This window comes from Neofelis nebulosa, chromosome 2, assembly GCF_028018385.1.
Source record: "Neofelis nebulosa isolate mNeoNeb1 chromosome 2, mNeoNeb1.pri, whole genome shotgun sequence".
NCBI lineage: Eukaryota > Metazoa > Chordata > Mammalia > Carnivora > Felidae > Neofelis > Neofelis nebulosa.
In genome coordinates, this window is record NC_080783.1 from 188,918,165 (window position 1) to 188,938,952 (window position 20,788).

The window sequence follows — 20,788 nt, forward strand, 5'->3', positions numbered from 1 at the left end:
GTCTGTGGGGTAGGAGGCCAAGGAGGAGCTCAGGGGGCCAGCCCCACGGGGCGGTTTCATCCTGCCCAAGAGGAAGCGGCCCTGCCCCGGGCCCTCAGAGCCCAGGGAATCAGCTGGCCCTGCCTGTTTCCACAGCCTGGCCGGCTCTATTTTGCCTCCAACACCAAACCTGCACTCCATACACATAAATGGCCTGTGGCACCAAGTTTCTTGGGGAGAAAGAGCCCCAGTGCTCCCTGAAACAGGGACGCCCCACTGGTCACCATAAACACGCTGCCCATAAACAGCAATCCTGCACCTGAATAAAATACGCAAGTTCCGAGGTGTTGTCGCAGCAGCTTTCTCGTTTCATCCTCACTCATTTTAGAAGTGAGGAAGCTGAGACTCCCTCTGCCCAGCCCCTGTCTCTGCCCCAGGCTGGACTTAAGACAAATTAGGGCCCATAAGCCCTGCCACCAAGATGTCAGAGGCCGGGAGGAGGGGGCTAGACTGGGAGTTTGGAACTGGGAGTTGATCAGGCAGCACTAAGGGGCTCACTGCTCCCCCAGGCAGGTCCCATTCACCAAGGCCATCAGGACTCCTGAGACCCCTCAAAACCTAAGACAGAAGAACGCTGCCTAAGAAATCCGGGAGGGAAGGAGAGCCAAGGCTGGCTGCTCAGTCCCTCCTCAGGAACCCCTCCCTCCCAGTCTCTCCTGGGCCCCAGGGCTGACCCCAGCAAGACCAAACACCTCTGTCCCCAGCCCAGCTGCTGCCAGGGCAGCAACCCAGCGTCTCTGCCTGCTAGGGGTAGTCAGCAGATGCCTGGGGCATTTCTACCAATTGCCACGCACACCTCATCTGTACTCCTTCAGTTGTTTTTTTTTTTTTTTGTCTTTTTGTTTTTAATTAATGATCGGTTATCTACTCTATCATCTTTCATTCATGAAACATTTTCATGTCTATTTTCATGTCTATGTTAAATCGGTGTTTCATGTCTATGGTTTCCATTGGCCCGTAAGGTCTGCCAAGTGAGGGTTAATATCCATAGTTGCCAGATGAGGCAAGGAAGACTTAGAGAGGGGAAGAACCTTGCTCAAAGTCACACAGAAGTGGCAGGACAGGGCTTACAACTTCACCTTAGGTGTTCCTTCCCCTCCACTCTGCACTCTGCTGTCTACCAACCAACAGGACTGAGCACTGTGCTCCCTGTAAGCTCAGACTGCACTAGATCCTGGGGAACACCTTCACGGAGCATACAGTCTACCCAGGGACACAAGACTCACGCATGCATGTGGGGACTCCCAGACTCTGTTCACGATGGTACCCCATCTTACAGATGAAGAATCTGAGGTTTCAAGATAGTCAAGTGACTTGGCCCCGTGAAATGGAGCCAGGACTTGAATTGGGCCTCCTCTTTCGCAATTAAATGCTATTTTCAACATAATGCACAGGTTCCGGATGTAAAAGGATGTGGACCTGAGAGTAAGGGCTCTAGAAATCCAGACAAGAAAGGAGCAATCCATTCATTCAACAAACATTTGGTCATGAGCAAGAATGAGCGCCTGGTGCTTGGGACATGGAGAAGATTAAGACCTGGCCTCGTGTCTCAAGGAGCTCAGGCCAGCAGAGGTGTTCAACCAAAAGGGGAGTTGACCAGGCTGCCAGGGGAGCATGGAAGAGGGTCCAGCCTGACAGAGGGCTCAGACAAGACTTCTCTGAGGAGGGGTTCAGAGCTGAGGCGTTGCGCAGCATTGGCCTGCAGGACTAGATCGTGTCACTCCCGAACTTTGCGGAAGCCCGTCAGTGGCTCCCCATTTCCCGGGGATGGAGTCCACCTCCTTCCTCTGGCGTATAAGCCCTTATGATGAGGCTGGCTCAGCCCCCAGCCTCCTCTCTCCACTGCCCCTGGCTCCAGCCCTCCCTCTGCTCTCAGGTTGGCCGGTGGTCCTCTTTGGGAAGGCTGACTCTCCCCTGGAGTGAGTACTCCTTCTCCGCACTGCCACATGTCCGTGTGCTCACCGTGTGACACTCGGCACTCTACACTGGCACCGCCTCTCTTGTCTTCCTTGTCTACTGCAGGGCAAGCAACTTGAGTGGAGACTGAGGTCCCCTGTGCCCAGCATGAAGCCTGACAATAGAAGTTGTTGAAGGATCGTTAAATCGGTAGAATGTGTCACTCTGGTGCTTCCCCAGGATCCTCTCACTGCACCAAATCACATCTCTCCCCCGCACCAAAGCCTGTTCAGTCTGTCCTCCAAGAAGCCCTCTCAAATGAACTCTCAACAATCCAGACCCTCCACACACCCAGCATCTACCTAATGCCTACAATCTTCCATTTACTCATTTTAAGATACATTTGCTGATGCCTGCTACCCCCAGGACTACGTTCTGGGGCAGAAAGAACAAGAGCCAGGCTGCATCGCCAAGAAGGAAGGGGTCTGGCAGGGGAGGTAGATTCGAGTAGGGGCAGTGCGGCAAGTGTTACGACGGGCAAGACGCTGTCCCATTTCTCTGGGCGCACAAGGGAACAGCAGACTGAGTCTGCGGTGGCAGTGGGGAAAGGTTTCTCTGATGTGGCGACATTTAGGGAGGGGCTCCAAGGATGAAGGGGTAAAGGGGTAAAAGGTGCAATAGCACGACGAGGCTGGATCCCCGGGAGGAAGGGGGGTGACCGGAGGCGGAGGCGCAGTGGGCAGGGAGGTCGCAGTTGAGGGTGTGCCTGAATGACCTTGAGTAGCAGTGATGTGTCTGGGTCAGATATGGTTGGGAGTGGAGGGGAAAAAGTGAAGAAAAGGAAGGCAGCCCTGAGGCTGGTGAGAGAGGACAGAGAAGTGAGCAAGCGGGAACTGCAGACGCGGGGACTGTGGGCAGGAGAGGGCAGAAGGGTACGGCCTGGCCCTAGGCTGCACAGCTTCTGTGTCGCATCCAGGGCACAAACTGCAGTGAGCATGCTCAGGTAGGGCGCTCCATCAGGCGCTGGGACTCCGGGGCGCAGCCACTCTAGTTAGACATGCTCCCCACCCCTCAGCTCTACAGACCACACCCCCAACAGATAGCCACGCCCCCTCTCCCAGTTCTCGGTCCTGTCCAGGCCCTGCCGGGGTCCCAGGAAGACACCCCCTCTGAGAAGATGGAAGAGATGGAGGCAGGCTGGGCTCTAGGGCAGCGCTTACCCACAGGGTCCTGGTCGCTGACAGTAATCTTGGGAGGGTCACGCGCTTTGTCAGGATGCTTACCTGGGGACCAGACATTCCTGGGTGGGGTGAGGGCCGCACTCCTTCCCCGCTTCCTGTGTGGTGGGTGGCGGCCACCACAGGCCTGGGGGAGCCACGCAGGTCCCAAGCCTCTCACCCCTGGCTCTTAGCTCACAATCCAGGAGGGGCAGGGGAGGGGCAGCGGGGCTCTAGCTGGCTGGAAGAGGGGCCTCAATTTGCAGAGGAGCCCTAGGCCACCCTGTGGGCCACTTGGGGAATGGAGGGATCTAGGAGGAGGGTACTGGTCTCTCCAACGTGGCCAGCAAAGGAAGCCTTGAGAGGCAGAGACCAGAGTGCATGGTGCAAGAGAGGTGGGCTGGAAGGACTTTGGGGAAGACAGGGCTGTAAAGGGTTGCTGGGGTCCAGAGTGTGACGGGTCCCTAGAGCAGGGCTCTTGCTGTTTGGTTCACTGCTGTATTTCTGTACCTGTAAGAACTGCTTTGGCATATGGTAAGTCACCCCATCCCACCCCAGTATTTGTCAGATGAATGGCAAGCTGAGTAATTTACACTGTCCTGAATGTTGGTTTAAGTATGGATGACATGGTCAGTTTGGTTTAGAAATATGATTCTGGCAGCCAGCGTGGAAGAAGGGTCTGTAATACCACAGGACAGATGAGGCAGGCTGGAGCAAGGACTCATTCGCTGGACAGCAACGGAAGGGAATGGAAGTAGCCGGACTAGGAGCCATTGTGAAAGGAATCCCCAGGGTGTGGGAGAGGTGTGAGAGGGAGAAGCTAAGAGCCTCTCGGAGGTGTCTGGATTTGGCAACTGGATGAATACTGCGCTACAGAAAGAAGCTTGTTAGTACTGGGTAGGTTCCCAGGCACAGGTTCTAACACCTGCCCCACATCCTCCCACCTGCCCTAACGCTGAGTCAGAGCAGCACTGGCTTCCAGGACCCCACAGGAGAAGATGCAAGGGAAGGGGTGGAGCTGCACGGTCCTGTGACACTGTTGTCTCTCCCAGCAACCTGGAGGGGGAAAGAGGAGCGTGTCCTGAGTGGCGACTAGCCTTTGGCCCTGTTCATGGTGCTTTACACACGTTATCATCTTACTGGATTTTCTCAAATGCTCTTGACGTTAGCATTAGCGTTTCTACTCTCCAGAAGAGGAAATGGGGGATTCGTTGATTTTAATAATTAGTGGAACTGAGACCTGAACACAGTCTAACACTAAAGCCGGACCTAAGGTGTCTGAGAAACTAAAAGAGAAAACCAGAATGGAAGCAACAAGTCCAAGAGTCCCTTGTATTTACCTTAATTTGTCCGTGCCACATGGACCATTAGTGGCAAATTACAAACTACAGCCTACTGGGGTGCCTGGGTGGCTCAGTCGGTTGAGCGGCTGACTCTTGATTTCAGCTCAGGTCATGATCCCAGGGTGGGGGGATTGAGCCCCACATCGGACTCTGTGCTAGGTGTGGAGCCTGCTTGCGATTTTTTCTCTCCCTCCTTCTGCTCCTCTCCCCGACTTGTGATTGCTCTCTCTCTCTCTCTCTAAAAAAAAAAGCCAAACAACAACAAAAACCACTACAGCATACTAATGGCAATGCTGGCTTTACCTCTTAACCAAGTTTATGTTGCAGCACTAACACTACCAGATGTGTAAATCTTACTTTGTTTCCTGAACCTGTTCCCTAATCTGTAAAATGGGATTCTTGTGTGAATTAAATGAGATTATATGAAGTGCTTAGCGCATAGTATAAGTTCAATCATTATCAGTATTATTCTAAGCACACGATGATGCATCTGTCAGCCTGGACATCCCCAAGGCTTCCTTCTGAAGAGGGAGAGGAAGGAGGGATAGCTACAAAAGACACTTGTCCCCGTCTGTCAGAAGTTTCTAGCGTCCTTCTGTTCTGGAATGTCACAAGGAAGTAGAGAGCAGGAACAGTAGACTGTCTACACTTGTATTAATATGGTAGCCACTAGCCACATATGGCTCCTAAGTGCCTAAAATGTGGCTAGTCTGAATTGAGATGTGCTATATGTGTAAAATACACACCAGAGTTCAAATATTCAAGTGTATATATATATATATATATATATATATATATATATATATGAGTTATGAGTTGGAATACATATATGTGGAATATATATATGGAATATATATTCAAATAATACTAAAAAATTATTAGCGTGTTATTTCATATATGACACACTAATAATTTTTTAGTATTATTTGAAGTGTTAATATTTAGGATATACTGGGTGAGATAAAATGTATTATTAAAGTTAATATCACCTGCTTCTATTTTTTAATGTAGCTACTAAAAAATTTAAAACCATACATGTGACTCACGTTACATTTCTATTAGTGGTGTTGACTTGGATCCTTTACAGGATCTAAGTAAGTACACAGCTATAGATGTCCATCCATTCGTACATTATTAGAGTATTTATTATGTGCCAGGCACTATGGCAGGTGCAAGGGATATAGCAGCAAACAAGGCAGACACTGTCTCCGTCCTCACGGAACTTACATTCGAGTGTGGGCACAAATAACGTCTGCTCGTGATAAGTGCTATGGAAAACAAGGCAGGGCCAGAAGTTATTTTGACGTGAGACGAGTTGGTATCTCTGACAGGGGAATCAGTGCAGTGCTACTTGAGCAGGGACCTAAATGGTGAGAAGCCACAAACCATGCAAAGACCTTGGGGGAAATGCTCCAGGCAGGTGGAACAGCAAATGTATAGCCTTTGAAGCAGAAATGAGCTTCATTTGTTAAAGGGACAAGGTCAGCAGGAACGTGGCAAGATCACACAGAATCCTGGAAAAAAGCTTGGGCTCTAGTCTAAGTGTAATGAGAAATTCTTGAATCATCTTTATAGAGAAGTGTTGGGACCCAATGTATATTTTGAAAGGACAACGCTACCGGGGCACCTGGGTGGTTCAGTCGGTTAAGCGTCCAACTCTTGATCTGGGCTCCAGTCATGATCTCACGGTTGGTGAGATCAAGCCCCACATTGGGCTCTGTGCTGACAACATGGAGCCTGCTTGGGATCTCTCTCTCCACCTCTCTCTACCCCTCCCCACTCAGGCTCTTTCTCTCTCAAAATAAATAAATAAACATTTAAAAATAACAATAATAAAGGACAATGCTACCAGTCTCTGTGGAGGTAGCCTGAAGCACCGTGAGAACCGGGGCAGGGAGGTTTGCTGGGAAGTCACTACATTAGTCCAGGCCAGAGACACCACGGTGGTCTGGCCCTAGGGGTACGGGTGGAAGTGGTGAGAAGCAGTCAGATGTGGGATATATTCTGAAGACAGCTGACAAGACCTGCTGACTGGCACAGAAAGAACAAACAGAATCGAGGAGGATTTAGATTTCTGGCCTCCAAAACAGTGAGCTAGGTGTTGATGGCAGTGGAGAGGACTGGCAATGAAACACGCTTGGGGCAGAATTCCAGACTCATTTTGGACATGTTAGGTTTATCGTGACGTCAAGTGAGGCTGTTGGGTAAGTAAGTCTGCATGAAGCTCAGGAGAGAGCAGGGTTGGAGACATGTAAGTGCGTCAACAGCGTATGGGGGGTATGTAATCCGTGGGAATGGGTTAGGTCACCTAATAGAAAAGAGGGCTAAGGAATAGGCCCCAGAGCAATCCAAAAGCTAAATGTCAGGAGACAGAAAAGGTGTAGTCAGTGAGGTTGGAAAAAAGCAGGAGATGGTAATATTCCAAATCAAAATGAAGACAAAAGCTTTCAACTAGAGGCTGGTCCACTGAATCAAAGGTACTTTAGAAATAATCACTCCAGGCACTTAGCAGCTCCTTCCTCCCAATCTCCAGCTCTTTAAGGGGATGAACCCTATCTTGTGCCTGGGGGGTTTGCACAGGCTTTAGTGCCAGGAACATGGGCTCCACTGCTCATGAGTTATGTCCTTAGGCAAGTTACTTAACTTCTCCGGGCCGTGATATACATGCCCTGTGTGCTCATCACTACACATCCCAGTGAACTACTCCTATGGTATCCCATATGCACATCTTCCTCTGTCGCTTTGGTATTTAACTTTCTTACACCTCTATGTCAGGATCCTCTAGGGCTGGTTATGCTCAGACTTGAATCCAACAGGACGGTTTGAGTCTGAGCCATACCACTCTCTATCACTATAACCATGGGCCTGTTGCTTAATCTTTGAGCAGATGTTTCCATTTTCTAAAGCAGGAATACAATATACCTCATAGATAGTTGGTTATATGAAAATTCAATCAGATAATGGATATGCTTGGCAGAATAAAAGCTCACTAAGCAGTATTAGTCATCTTTGCATCTACAACACCAATACTCCCAAAACTGGTGGACTGACTGATAACTTGAGGTTAAGACACAGCAAACCTCCTTCCAGACAGCTAGGGTGGAGAGAGGCTAGTACACTCAGCTGCTATTCACACCTAGTGAACCTGGACAGGACCAGCATGGTGGATTAATAAAGCAAACACAGATTGCTCATTATTCTGGGAAATATCAGGATGTCTTCCACTTCTGTATTTTGTTGCATGGATCCCCAACATCCGTATCAGCATTCAAGCCAGAAACTCAAGCATTACCTAAGACTTTCTTCTCACTCATCCCCCGACATCTTATTACTTAACAAGCTGCAATCTATTGTACCTTCAAAATGCCAAGCTTGGGGCGCCTGGGTGGCTCAGTTGGTTAAGCGGCCAACTTCAGCTCAGGTCACGATCTCGCGGTCCGTGAGTTCGAGCCCCGCGTCGGGCTCTGTGCTGACAGCTCAGAGCCTGGAGCCTGTTTCCGATTCTGTGTCTCCCTCTCTCTCTGCCCCTCCCCCGTTCATGCTCTGTCTCTCTCTGTCTCAAAAATAAATAAAACGTTAAAAAAAAAAAATTAAAAAAAAAAAATGCCAAGCTTTATCAAATCCAAGACCCCAACCATTGTAAGACACAGCATTATGTTATGCAGCTCTGAGAAAGGAAAAAGTGCTGCCACTTAAACTATGACGTGCCACTGACTTTTAGAAGCATCCGAGTTTCAGAGATATTAAAACGTGGGGGAAGAAGAATACACCTTACAACTGATGAAATTATATCTCTCATTCCATCACTGCTACCTTAGTTCAGGCCTCCGTCCTCTCTTGCCTGGACTAGGGATGGAAGCTCCTAATGGTCTTCCCTCCACTCATCTTCTAACGCCCAAACAGATTTCTAAAAGGCCAATATTGCCAGCTACATACCCCCAAATCTTTCAATTAACCCTTTTCCCATAGCCCCTGGCCCACATTCTTCACTTTAAACTGGCTGAAATTTTCCAAATTTCCAAATTTCCAAAATTTCCAAATTTTCCATATTGCTTCTAGTCTGGATTTGCTTTTCCTCCCCCTCATCTACTTATCTCTTAGCTACTAGAAGTAAGAGTTTTCTAGGGGCACCTGGGTGGCTCAGTCAGTTGAGCTTCCGACTCTTGATTTCAGCTCAGGTCATGATCTCAAGGTTGTAGGATCAAGCCCACGTCGGGGGCTCAGCATGGAGCCTGCTTAAGATTCTCTCTCTTCTTCCCCCTCCACCCCCTGCACTCTCTCTCTCTCTCCCCGTCTCTCTGAAGAAGAAGGAGGAGGAGGAGGAAGAGGAAGAGGAGGAGAAAGAGTTTTCTAGCCGGGTCGTACCTCACTCTAGCCCTCCTGACTGCCAGGACTAGTTTGGTTGACATGGCTTGTTAAAATGGATATCCCTTTCTTCACTCACAAACAAACATCCAAAAATGAACCCTACTCCAAATTCCAAAGACAATCTTTCTCTAGAGGACAGGTGAGAGTGTCCAAACAAGCTCTAACTTTTGTTTTTCAACACGTAAGCTGGTGTCTGCTCTTCCACAAAGTCCTCCTAAATTCTCCAAGCCGTTAGGTATCCTTCCGTGGTGCTCCATATCCTACATGCCACTATCATAGCTTTTTATACCACACTATAATTGTTGATTTGGTTCCTCCCCTACTAGACTGTGAGCTTCTTGGGAATAGGTGCCTGTTTTATTCAGCTGTGTTATTCTCCAGAACATGGAACCTAGAAGGCACTTAATACTTCTAAAATCGTTGAATGGGTAGATGGATGGGTGAATGAAAAGTGGTTACTGTATACAACCAAGGAGTCCTAGATCCCCACTCAGAGGTGCTACCTCCAAAGTCATTTCACATTGCCACTGACTTTCCCGAAGTTTGGTTAATTGGCAGAAGTAGCAAAGGGCAATGGCACTACCTGGTGGTCAGTGCAGGGAACGCACCTTATTGAACAGAACTTTTTTTTAACCACTGCTCTCTTTTTTGCTCTAGAGTGGTTAGGAAATGTAAAGAGTGAGGGAGATTTGGATTTTAAAAAGATCAAGCTGATGATGTTTTGCAGAATGGATTGCAGAAGGGATACAGGAGGAAGCAGGGATGCTAGCTGGGGAAGTTATTTTGTCAGAGCAGAGTCCAGTTCCGATCTGTGACTTTACCACTACCATGCTTAACCACTTCGTAATACTGCCCCTTTTACCCAAGGACCTTCTTTTCTCCCTCTCAGCTAAGCACTGTGGCAGAGATTCTAAGATCTGCTTGATGATTTCTGCCTTCTGGTATTCACGCCTTCGTTTAATTCCCTCCTTTGAGTGTGGGCTTGCCTAGGACTTGTTTCCAATGGACAGAATACAGCAAAAGCATGAGATGTCACTCCCGTGATTAGAATACACAAAGCTGTAACTTCCATCCTGCTGGCAGACTCATCCTTGTTGGCTTTGATAAGGAAAGTTGCCATGTTGGGGAGACCCATGTGGCAAGGAACTGAAGTCAGTTTCTGGTTAATAGTCTATTGGTAAACAGAATTAACAATGTTAGTCCAACAGGAGGAATTAAAATTGGGCCAAAATTTAAGTTAGCTTGGACACAGACCCTTCTCCAGCCTTCAGATGAGAACCCAGTCCTGGCCAATAATCAGAACGCAGGCCTGTGAAAAACCTTGAAGCAGAGGGCCCAGGTTAAGTGTGCCTGAACTCCTGACCCATAGAAACTATGAAATCATAAATGTGTGTTGTTTTAAGCCACTAAGTTTCTGGTAATTTATGCAGCAACAGATAACTAATAAACACCTACTCAGAATGTGTCATTACCATGCAGGTCAGGACCTTTTGAAAACCTGGGAAACTTACATAATCAACTATTATACCACTAAAGTGTGTGTGAGTATGTGTGTGTGTGTGTGTGTGTGTGTGTGTGTGTGTACCATCCCCATCAGAGGCTTTTGCAGCTGACCCCACAGAGCATCCCCCCGTGAAACGAAATGACCAAGTATCACCTGGGTGGCCCTGTCAGGTTCTAGCCCCATTCTGTGTGAGGCCTTCATGGACCATTTTTACAGCTAACAAGAAATACACCTTATGAGGAAAGGCCATGAAAACTAGGATGGGGTTAGGATATTACCAAGCAGATCAGCACAAGAGACATCCATACCCAGAAAGGAACTTGGGCAACTGTGGTTACAGCAGACTGTGATAAGATATATGGCACTGAAGTACAGCCACACTGGATTAGCTGTAAATTTAGTTAATTCCACTGAACACACGAGGTGAGGTAGAGTCCCACAAGAGTCTAGTCAGAATGAGAACTAGAGGAACTCAGCCAAAAAGCCTCTGCTAACTTATTGGGTAATTCAGGTCAAAATCAGTTTCAATCTGAATTAACTCATGATCAACAGGTTGGCTCTTTTTCTTGTTTCTCACCCACTGCCCCTCTTCCACAATAGCTTGAGGTTGCCATTTAAATGGAGTTGGCCTGCTGCAGATGGCTAAACTCTGGATCTCCTCTTCAGCAAGGCTACAGCACAGATCCATACAGTGGTCAGCGGCAGCCTCCCACATCTCTTCCAAGTCTAGAATTCTGTGAGGTGACAGGTAGACCTTCCCCAAACCTGTCCATTGTTGCTGCCCCAGAATCTCCAGTCACTCAAAGTAGGCAGACAGAGCAAAACAGGCAAGCCACACTTCCGCAAAAGTGCAAAAATACCAGAATCACACACTGTCTAGTCCAGGCAAGCCGAGCTGTTCATCATCCTCCATTACGCAACATTCCTGTTCCCAGACGCATCTGAAGTTGGAGCTACACTAACTGCTCAACAGCCTCAACCCAATCTTTTTTTTAAGTTTCAAGTTTTTATAGTTTCAAGTTTTTATTTAAATTCTAGTTAACGTATCATGTAATATTGGTTTCAGAAGTAGAATTTAGTGATTCATCACTTACATAGAACACCCAGTGCTCATCACAAGTGCCCTCCTTAATCCCCATTATCCATCTAGCCCATCCCCAACCCACCTCCATGAACCCTCAGTTTGTTCCCTATTGTTAAAGTTTGTTTTATGGTTTGCCTCTCTCTCTCTCTCTCTCTTTCCCCCCTATGTTCAACCTCAACCCAATCTCAAACACTTCCAGTTACAAAAAGACTAAAAACAGTCCTGTCTGGAAAATGCCTCGCCAACCTTTATGTGGGTAGAAGACACCCCTCTTTCTCCAATGCTCTGACTTACGGGAGAACAGATGGAGATAAAGGAGAAGGAAAGTACACTGGCCAGTACTCTGAAAGTGACTGGTTGGGTCTGGTATGATTCATTACCATCGGAACTGAAAGTAATTACGATAGCATTTATATGCACACAGGGTCTCCTTTCAAGAAGTGCATGATTCCCCCACAAGACTTCAATTCTCATGCCCCCTCCCATCAACGCAGAAAATGAGGGCAACAAGGAGGTGATAGTGGGAAGTCCTTGCTGTGAGAGCTGTTTGTCAGAGACCTCTCTCAGTCAGTCAGTCCCTGGAAGGTGGGTTCAGTGCTTGGAGGCAGGGCCGCTGGCTGGCTTAGCAACCTGTCCACTATGCTGATTTTAGCATCATGCTTCTCAATATCCTCATACGGAGTCCAGGATAAGTCATGCTGGAGCTTGTAGGCGCCAAGGAAGTCATGTGGACAACTTGTCCCCCATTCCTAAAGAAGGCAAAGGAGTCAGTTCTCATCAGGGTAGAAGGTAAAGAAATTGAGCTTATTTCCTCATTTTCTAAAATGTCTATTTTCTTATTTTGAGAGAGAGAGACAGAGAGCAAGCGGGGAAAGGGCACAGAGAGAGGGAGACAGATAATCCCAAGCAGGCTCCGGAGCCGTCAGTGCAGAGCCTGATGCAGGGCTTGAACCCACAAACAGTGAGATCATAACCTGAGCCAAAACCAAGAATCATTATCCCACTGAGCCACCCAGGCTCCCCTCATTTCCTCACTGTATGCCACAAATTTCTTTTTTGGGTTTTCACTTCAGATCAGTCAGAATCATCCTCACTGCATTACACATCAGATACCTCCCTTAACAGAGATAATGACTGTGAGATAATTTGTGTTTTTCATGTATATTTTTTAAGAGTCATGCCAGGGCTCACGAAAACCTCCAATTTTCTAGAAGGCCATTTACAAACCCTTATGCCTACATCTTCACGCACATATGCCAAGAGTTTCTCAAAGACCAGAGTAGATTTCTGCGCAAAAATACATATTCTTACCTTTGGAGAAATAATAGAAAAATACTGCTGACCACTCTCCCGTTTATAAAGGTAATAAATGTTGCCAGGTTTTTTTACTATATTACAAGCTACATGGTGCAAGTCGGCATCTCTGCGAGCATCTTCCAGTACCTAAGAACCGCAGAGATGTAACAAATTAAGTATTGGACATAACAGGCACACTCAGTGATCATCCCAATCAATGCTTAGGAATTGCTCCCCCATAGCAAACAGTCACTACTAGGACCCAGATGATTCTGAGGAGACAAAAATTAGACTATGCTACTAGACTGTAAAAATGCCTTTAGAAGAATTGCATTGGTGAACGTTACTGGCTTTGAGTGCCTTTTAAATTTCTTTCCTATTTTTCTGCAGTATGTACATTTCTTTTAAAACTGAGAACATGTTTTTCCCCTCAAAATGCTTTACTTCACTGAAACTGTCTCCCAGTGAAAAAGCTTACCTTATACCTAACTTCTTAGGCTTACTCTATTTTGCTCAACACTTCTATATTTCTAGGAGGTCCTGAAGACAAAATAGTTTAACGATTATAAGCAAGACCAGGCAAACCTGTGAATTAAATGAGGAAAAGGAGTCCCTACCTAAAAGCTGTTACGTGTTACTCACCTTCCTGGCTTGTTCTTGCAAATGTTGGATTTGCTCAGCTATGACTGTTAGTTTGTTGGTGGCATTTGCTCGGATGAATTCGTCAGCCTACAGGTGAGACAAAACCAAACTGTGGGTGGAAAAAGGATAAGACTTCGACAATGTTCGTATTTAGAGCTCAGAGTGAAGAGTTACCTCAACATCCTCGCTTATGCCTTAAATACCCTTCCTAGCCTCAACACAGTCCTGGGAACTCGCACTCATCTCACCCAGTTCCCACCCAACTCAAATAGCACTGTTTATAAGAAGCTCACCCTGCCAGGACCCCACACAGCAGAACTAAGTCCTCCTCCTTTTCTACGTCCCAGAGCTTTCTACCCTCTGTATTCCAGTCACTCTGCACTTCTTCAGTCCTCTAACATGGTCTACTCTCACATGCTAACACATGTACGGAATATGCCCTCTCCTCAACAGAAAATACTTCCCCTCTTACTCTTTGCCCAAATAAACACACTTATTCCTCAGGTCTCCATTTATTTTTCTCATGTTTAAATACTTCTGAGATCTGGGATGGGTCTTAAAATAAAAAGGCACTTGTGATAAAGTTCTTATCACCTGTTATGTAGGAATCTAACTATATATAGGAAGGACCTATTAATCTGACCGTTGCCTCAGCTGAATTATTTACATCATACCTAGTTATATTTTAACTTATATTTGGCTTCCTAATTGTTACTTCAAACGCTTTCTTGTTTTTTTTAAGTAGGCTCCAGGCCCAATGTGGGGCTCGAACTCACGACTGTGAAATCCAGAGTCACATGCTCCAACTACCCACTGAGCCTTTAAAGACTATACTAGGATGTAGATCTGAAACAATGTTATATTGTGCACATAAGACTTCCTGTCTTGTGCTAGGAAGTGCAAATGAAGGCAATGGAAATTGCTTAAAATAAATCAAACACTTTTCAAAACCAGAGAGACTGGTGTGACCAATGGGAAGGATTATCACTCAGGCATCAGAAATCTGTCAAAGACTTCCAGCTTACTATCAAGAAAACCTGATTAATGTCTAGGGGTATACGGCAAGTTAAGAAGAAGAAATTACGAGATTAAACTCAAACTAAGAAATATCAAGAGGGTGCCTGGGTGGCTCAGGCGGTTAAGCGTCTGACTTTGGCTCAGGTCATGATCTCACAGTTCATGAGTCCGAGCCCCACGTCAGGTTCTGTGCTGACAAGTCAGAGCCTGGAGCCTGCTTAGGATTCTGTGCCTCCCTCCCTCTCTGCCCCTCCCCCACTCACACTCTTGTCTCTGTCTCTCAAAAATAAATAAACGTTAAAAAAATTTTTTTTAGGGGCATCTGGATGGCTCCGTCAGTTAAGCCTCCAACTGAGGCTTCGTGGTTTCAAGCCCCATGTCGGGCTCTGTGCTGAAAGCTCAGAGCCTAGAGCCTGATCCCAATTCCATGTCTCCCTCTCTGCCCCTCCCCCCTCATGCTCTGTCTCTGTCTCTCAAAAATAGACATTAAAAATTGTTTTTAATTTAAATTTATTACAAATATTTTGTAATATATTTAAAGATATATTATATAATATGACATAATATTATATAATATATGTAATTATATATTATCATAATATATAATATTATACATAATTATATATGTATATTGTATATATTTAAATTTTATTTTAATAAAAATACAAAAAAGAAATATTAAGAGAATTTGCTGGTGAGTTGAGGAAGCTCAAGGTAAAAGTCAGGTATAAGCCAGCATCACATGAGAAGAAAACAATGGAGTCAACAGAGTCAATCATTTATCTGCTCCACAAATAGAGACTGAGCAACCACTGTGTATGAGACATCATGCCAGGCCCTGGACATACTAGAAACAGGAGAAAGAAGTCCCTACCTCCATCAAGATTGCAGCCTAATGCACTGTCCTTCAGAATATGAAGTAAAATATGTAATTTTTTTAATGTTTATTTATTTTGAAAGAAAGCACGAGTGGGGGAGAGGCAGAGAAAGCAAGAGAGAAAGAGAATCCCAAGCAGGCTCCACTGTCAGCACAAAACTCAATGAGGGGCTCAATCCCACAAACTGTGGGATCATGACCTGAGCCGAAACCAAGAGTCAGTTGCTTAATCAACTGAGCCACTCAGGTACCCCAAAGTAGTAAATTTTAAATTTTCTAGCAGCTGTGTTAAAAATAAAAATAAATAAGTACAATTAATTATAATATTTTATTTAACCCAATACATCAAAAAACATTATTCCAACATGTAATCAGTATAAAAAATTTTAATGAGATACTTTACATTTCATACTAAGTATATACTTATATTTTACACTCATACTATCAATTGAGATACCAAATTATCATGAGAAATAGTCAATCTGGGGCGCCTGGGTGGCTCAGTCAGTTAAGCGTTTGACTTCGGCTCAGGTCATGATCTCAGTTTGTGGGTTTGAGCCCCCTATCAGGCACTGTGCTGACAGCTCAGAGCTTGGAGCCTGCTTCAGAATCTGTGTCTCCCTCTCTCTGTGCCCCTCTCCTGCTCGTGCGTGCTCTCTCTCTCTCTCTCAAAAATAAACAAACATTAAAAAAAATTAAAAGAAATACTCAATCAGTACTTAAACTTCATAAAATTTGCATTTAAAAGGGTCAGTTCACATACTAAGCTTGTTCCAAATAGACTCAAAAAGTGTCCCATAATTGAATCAATTACCACATTTTAAAATGTAAATTGTTCAAATTACATAAAATTTAAAATCTAGTTTCTCAGCTGCATTTACCATATAGCCCAAATGCTCAACCACCATATGTGGTTAGAGGCTACCATAATGCATAACACAGCTCTGGTGAGAGATACAGACACCAACGAGAAAGACAATTAGAGCTAGTATTATGTGGACTCAGAATAATGATGTGCTATTATGAAGAAAATAACCAGAATTATGTGGTAGAAGCAGATCAGAGGTGGGGCGCCTGGGTGGCTCAGTCGGTTAAGCATCTGACTTCAGCACAGGTCACGATCTCACAGTTTGTGAGTTCGAGCCCCGCGTCGGGCTCTGTGCTGACAGCTTAGAGCCTGTTTCGGATTCTGTGTCTCCCTCTCTCTCTCTGCCCCTCCCCCGTTCATGCTCTGTCTCTCTCTGTCTCAAAAATAAATAAACGTTAAAAAAAAAAAAAAAAAAAAAAAAAAAAAAAAAAAAAGCAGATCAGAGGTAACAAGTGAGTGGAGTAACTGGTTTAATAGGTAGTAGTAAGCACCCCAGGGATTGGCATGCATGCATGAGCAGGCTAGATGCAAATTCAATTTATTTATTTATTTATTTATTTATTTATTTAATTTATTTATTTATTTTAATGTGTTTTTTTTTTTAATGTTTATTTATTTTCAAGAGACAGAGACAGAGCATGAGTGGGGGTGGAACAGAGAGAGAGAGGGAGACACAGAATCCAAAGCAGGCTCCAGGCTCTGAGCTGTCAGCACAGAGCCCGATGTGGGGGCTCGAACTCGTGAACCAGGAGATCATGACCTGAGCTGAAGTCAGACACTTACCAATTGAGCCACCTAGGTGCCCCTGTTTACTTTTTTTTTTTTTTTTTTTTTTTTTTTTTTAAGAGAGAGAGAGAGAGAGCATAAGCTGGGAAGGGGCAGAGAGAAAGGGGAACAGAGGATCTGAAGTGGGTTCTTTGCTGACACAGAGAGCCGGATGTGGGGCTCGAACTCACAAACCATGAGATCATGACCTGAGCCGAGGTCAGATGTTTAACTGAGCCACCAGGTACCCATATTCAATTTAATAATACCATCATCTGGATGGAGTGGAGTATAACCTTCAATAGACAAGAAGGCCTCACTGAAGATGTGACATTTGACTTGGGTCTGAAGAAAAGAAAGGGCCAGCCATGCAACAAAAACTGGAGAAGTTATGTCTGAAAGGCAGTTAGCGAGGGGCAGTAGTTAATGAGCAGTCAGTAAGGGGACAGGGACCAGATCATGCAAGGCCTTATGGCCCATGGTGAAAGTACTGCATTTTGTTCCAAGGACAGTGAGGCACCTGATGGCCAAAGAGAAAGCAGGTGGTTTCTAGAGCTAAGAGAGTTCTAGGTTAGGAGTGGCCTCATTATTAATCTTCTTAAGGTGGTGGCAGCAAATCTGTTCCTTGTAAACAAAACAGTCTAATTCACAACAGAAATGAGAAGAGTACTTCTAATTACTAAAGAGTACTTCTAATTACTGGCCCCAATCATTCTGAGGCCCTTCACATATATTATCTAACTTAATTTTTATAATACCTTATGAAGTTGGAGATGATAACTTCAGTCTCATTTTAGGAATTATACCCAGAGAGGTAAAGCAACCTGTCCAAGGGTTAATAACAGCTAATAAATGGCAGTTGAAGATTTGAACACAGATCAGTCTGATTCCAAATTTCTGCCTTAATACCAGACCTCTAGAGCATTCTAAACACACATCAATACCTAAATGGCATGGCAGCAGTCAGTCCTGCTACAAAGTACATTTCAGGACACAAACAGTAAATATGCTTGATTCAATCTGTTTGTTTCTAGTGTTTTTATTCCAGCTGCTCAATATTGATAATATTGGAAAAAAGGAGGCAGCACCATAATGCATCCTCTGTATTTTACTAGATCATACGCTGAAGGGCAAAACCTGTGTTCCATCTTCTTTTTTTTTGTTTTGTTTCAGGCCATTGTAATAAATATGATGGTCACTCAGTAAGCCATGAAAATGTTTGCCCAAGCTTTGGGCCTAGTTGCCTCCCTCCCAACAAGTGATCCAGTTAAACAGACACATGGTATTCTCCTAATCTATAAAAGTTATGCTTTGCTTCCCACCTCTCTAGAAAAGACAAGTCACTAAGTTTGAATCAAAAGCACTTTCCTAAGCATTTGAATACTCCTTAAATTAAAAAAAAAAACAAAACCTAAAGTACAGAGATGTTTATGTGAGGGAATTTGAGCACATTAATTATTAAATATTTTGAACAAAATAAAGACCTTTGAATATAACCAAAGCCAAATGTGATAGTGCACACAAGGGTGAGAGGAATATCAGAAGCTTTAAAGCAGCAGGGCCCTTTATCTGTACATATTGAAGAGGGTTCTACAACTGGAAGTCTTGGTAAAAATTAGATGGAGGGGTGCCTGGGTGGCTCAGTGGGTTAAGCGACCAACTTCCGCTCAGGTCATGATCTCGCAGTCCATGAGTTCGAGTCCCGGGTTGGGCTCTGTGCTGACAGCTCAGAGCCTGGAGCCTGTTTCAGGTTCTGTGTCTCCCTCTCTCTCCGACCCTCCCCCATCCATGCTCTGTCTCTCTCTGTCTCAAAAATAAATAAACATTAAAAAAAAATTATAAAAAAAAAATTAGATGGAATTTGGTTTTTCGCAGCTTTAGATCTAGGAACTTTCCTAGTTGAAACCCTGCATTTTACAGATGAAGAAGCTTAAGTCCAGAGAAAAGTAATTTCCCTTAAATTACAGTGCAAGTTATTATCAACAGTGGGATTAACACGCACGTGTCAAAATTTCTGATGCTTTTTGTTATTTCATATTTCCTCCTTATTCTTTTGGCAATGAATGTGTAAGCACTGGGCTTGGGAATGTTGTGCCCAGTGAATGAGAACACAGGACAAAATTTAAGAGTCCCTGTCCTTCTTCACGATCTCGCAGTCCGTGAGTTCGAGCCCCGCGTCAGGCTCTGGGCTGATGGCTCGGAGCCTGGAGCCTGTTTCCGATTCTGTGTCTCCCTCTCTCTCTGCCCCTCCCCCGTTCATGCTCTGTCTCTCTCTGTCCCAAAAATAAAAAAAAAAAAAAAAAAAAAAGAGTCCCTGTCCTTCTAGTATACAGGTATGCTGTTTCGAAGGGACACATGCACCCCAATGTTTATAGCAGCACTATCAACAATAACCAAAGTATGGAAACAGCCCAAATGTCCATCGATAGATGAATGGATAAAGAAGATGTGGTATATATATACAACGGAGTATTACTCGGCAATCAAAAAGAATGAAATCTTGCCATTTGCAACTACGTGGATGGAACTGGAGGGTATTATGCTAAGTGAAATTAGCCAGTCAGAGAAAGACAAATATCATATGACTTCACTCATATGAGGAATTTAAGATACAAAACAGATGAACATAAGGGAAGCAAAAATAACATAAAAACAGGGAGGGGCACAAAACATAAGAGACTCTTAAATATGGAGAACAAACAGAAGCTTACTGGAGGGGTGGTGGGAGGGGGGATGGGACTAAATGAGTAAAGGGCATTAAGGAATCTACTCCTGAAATCATTGTTGCACTATATGCTAACTAACTTGGATATAAATTTTAAAAATAAATTAAATGAAAATAAATTTCAAAAAGTCCCTGTCCTTCTAAAAGATGTTACGTTCTAAAAGCGTTCAGGGCACAGATAACGATCTAATGGAAAGCAGTTTAAAGTAAGTGGACTATGCATCCCTGCAGAATCCGTTAGGGTAATCTGACACTTGCATGGAAACTTCTCTTCACGAGTCAAATGGGAAGAATCACTTCTGTACTGCCTACCTTACAGGGCTGTCCTGAGGCCCAAATGAAATACTGAATATTCAAAGTGCTGTGCAAAACTTCCCACGAAAGGAGATTACGGGCACTCATATTGCAGATGGCGCCTTTGGTCTCAGAAGCTCAGAGTGCGAGTCAGACTACCGACCCTCCATGACAATCAGTTTTCCCGAGTTGTAAAATGGAGACAAAAAGCAAATGGCTTTCGCTTTGGCTTTGGCTGTGAGGTCCCAGTCTCAAGATGCAGGGCCAAACGTGAACCAAAACGGTTCTTTACTTCCCCAGCCGCGCCTCCTCACCTTCTGCACCTGCTCTGCGAGCGCCACGAGGTCTAAGGGGTCCCCGGCCCGGTGGGTGTGGTAGGGGCTCACTAGGGCCAGGCCTCCGGGGGTCGGGGTGAGCTCCACCAGGGCTCCTGCGACACATACCCAGGAACACAGCCCGTGAGCGCCCGCCCTCGGCCTCCCGCGCAGCCCGGGAGACTAGCTGCTCCGTGAGGGCTTCTTTCCCCGCTCGGACTCCCGCCCTGCGTACCTCCCCGACCTGTAGCCGGCTGAACTCTTTGGTCTGCGGGGACTCCCCGCGACTGCCCCGGCGTCTCGGCGTCCCCCATGACAACAGCCGAACCTCCCCGCGTCCCCAGCCGCGGCGCGAAAGAGAAGAGCATGCGCATAGAGACCTGTGGGCGGAGCTTCCGTGTTCCCTGGCCATTGGCCATCAGGGCTGAGGGGCACCGCCTGAACCCGGAGGCGGGGCTCCAGCTGACGCCCTAGGCTCTGCTGAGGGGCGGGGTGCTGGCTTAGGGAAAGCCAAAAAGGGGAGTGCAACGTTCTTGGGC

The 20,788-nt window shown here is 45.6% G+C and overlaps 2 protein-coding genes across 7 annotated transcripts in view; both read right to left on the reverse strand.

The window, feature by feature from the left end:
• The window catches only part of TMEM269 (transmembrane protein 269), a 25,845-nt gene extending 12,973 nt beyond the window's left edge, over positions 1-12,872 (reverse strand). For 2 of the 5 annotated variants that reach the window (XM_058717788.1, XM_058717787.1), the window contains exons 1-3: positions 12,763-12,872; positions 3,156-4,208; positions 2,002-2,110 (exon numbers count right to left, since the gene is read on the reverse strand). In XM_058717788.1, coding sequence (XP_058573771.1) covers positions 2,002-2,110; positions 3,156-3,233 — 187 coding nt within the window. In that variant the 5' untranslated portion in view covers positions 3,234-4,208; positions 12,763-12,872. Of the gene's footprint in view, positions 1-2,001; positions 2,111-3,155; positions 4,209-12,762 lie in introns of those variants that run through there. The other 3 variants (XM_058717789.1, XM_058717791.1, XM_058717790.1) reach the window with 3 other exon arrangements.
• Positions 11,374-20,617, reverse strand: C2H1orf50 (chromosome 2 C1orf50 homolog). Of its 2 annotated transcripts, none has more exons than XM_058717794.1 (5): positions 20,485-20,617; positions 20,250-20,365; positions 13,390-13,476; positions 12,763-12,894; positions 11,374-12,200 (listed from the first exon to the last, which is right to left on the reverse strand). In XM_058717794.1, the coding sequence occupies exons 1-5, from the start codon at positions 20,615-20,617 to the stop codon at positions 12,015-12,017; spliced, it is 654 nt and encodes a 217-aa protein (XP_058573777.1). In that variant the 3' UTR covers positions 11,374-12,014. The 2 variants fall into 2 exon arrangements, with proteins under 2 accessions (XP_058573777.1, XP_058573778.1); XM_058717795.1 differs by having other exon boundaries at positions 20,494-20,598.
• Positions 20,618-20,788: the final 171 nt, after the last annotated feature.

Bases quoted from the DNA above. Each gene is read 5' to 3' on its own strand.
- C2H1orf50 (XM_058717794.1), bottom strand. From the start codon at position 20,617: ATGCTCTTCTCTTTCGCGCCGCGGCTGGGGACGCGGGGAGGTTCGGCT. The intron at 13,477-20,249 runs GTGAGGAGGCGC...TCTCACCTGTAG, and splicing joins TCGCAGAGCAGGTGCAGAAG to GCTGACGAATTCATCCGAGC. The intron at 12,895-13,389 runs GTGAGTAACACG...TGCGGTTCTTAG, and splicing joins TGCAAGAACAAGCCAGGAAG to GTACTGGAAGATGCTCGCAG.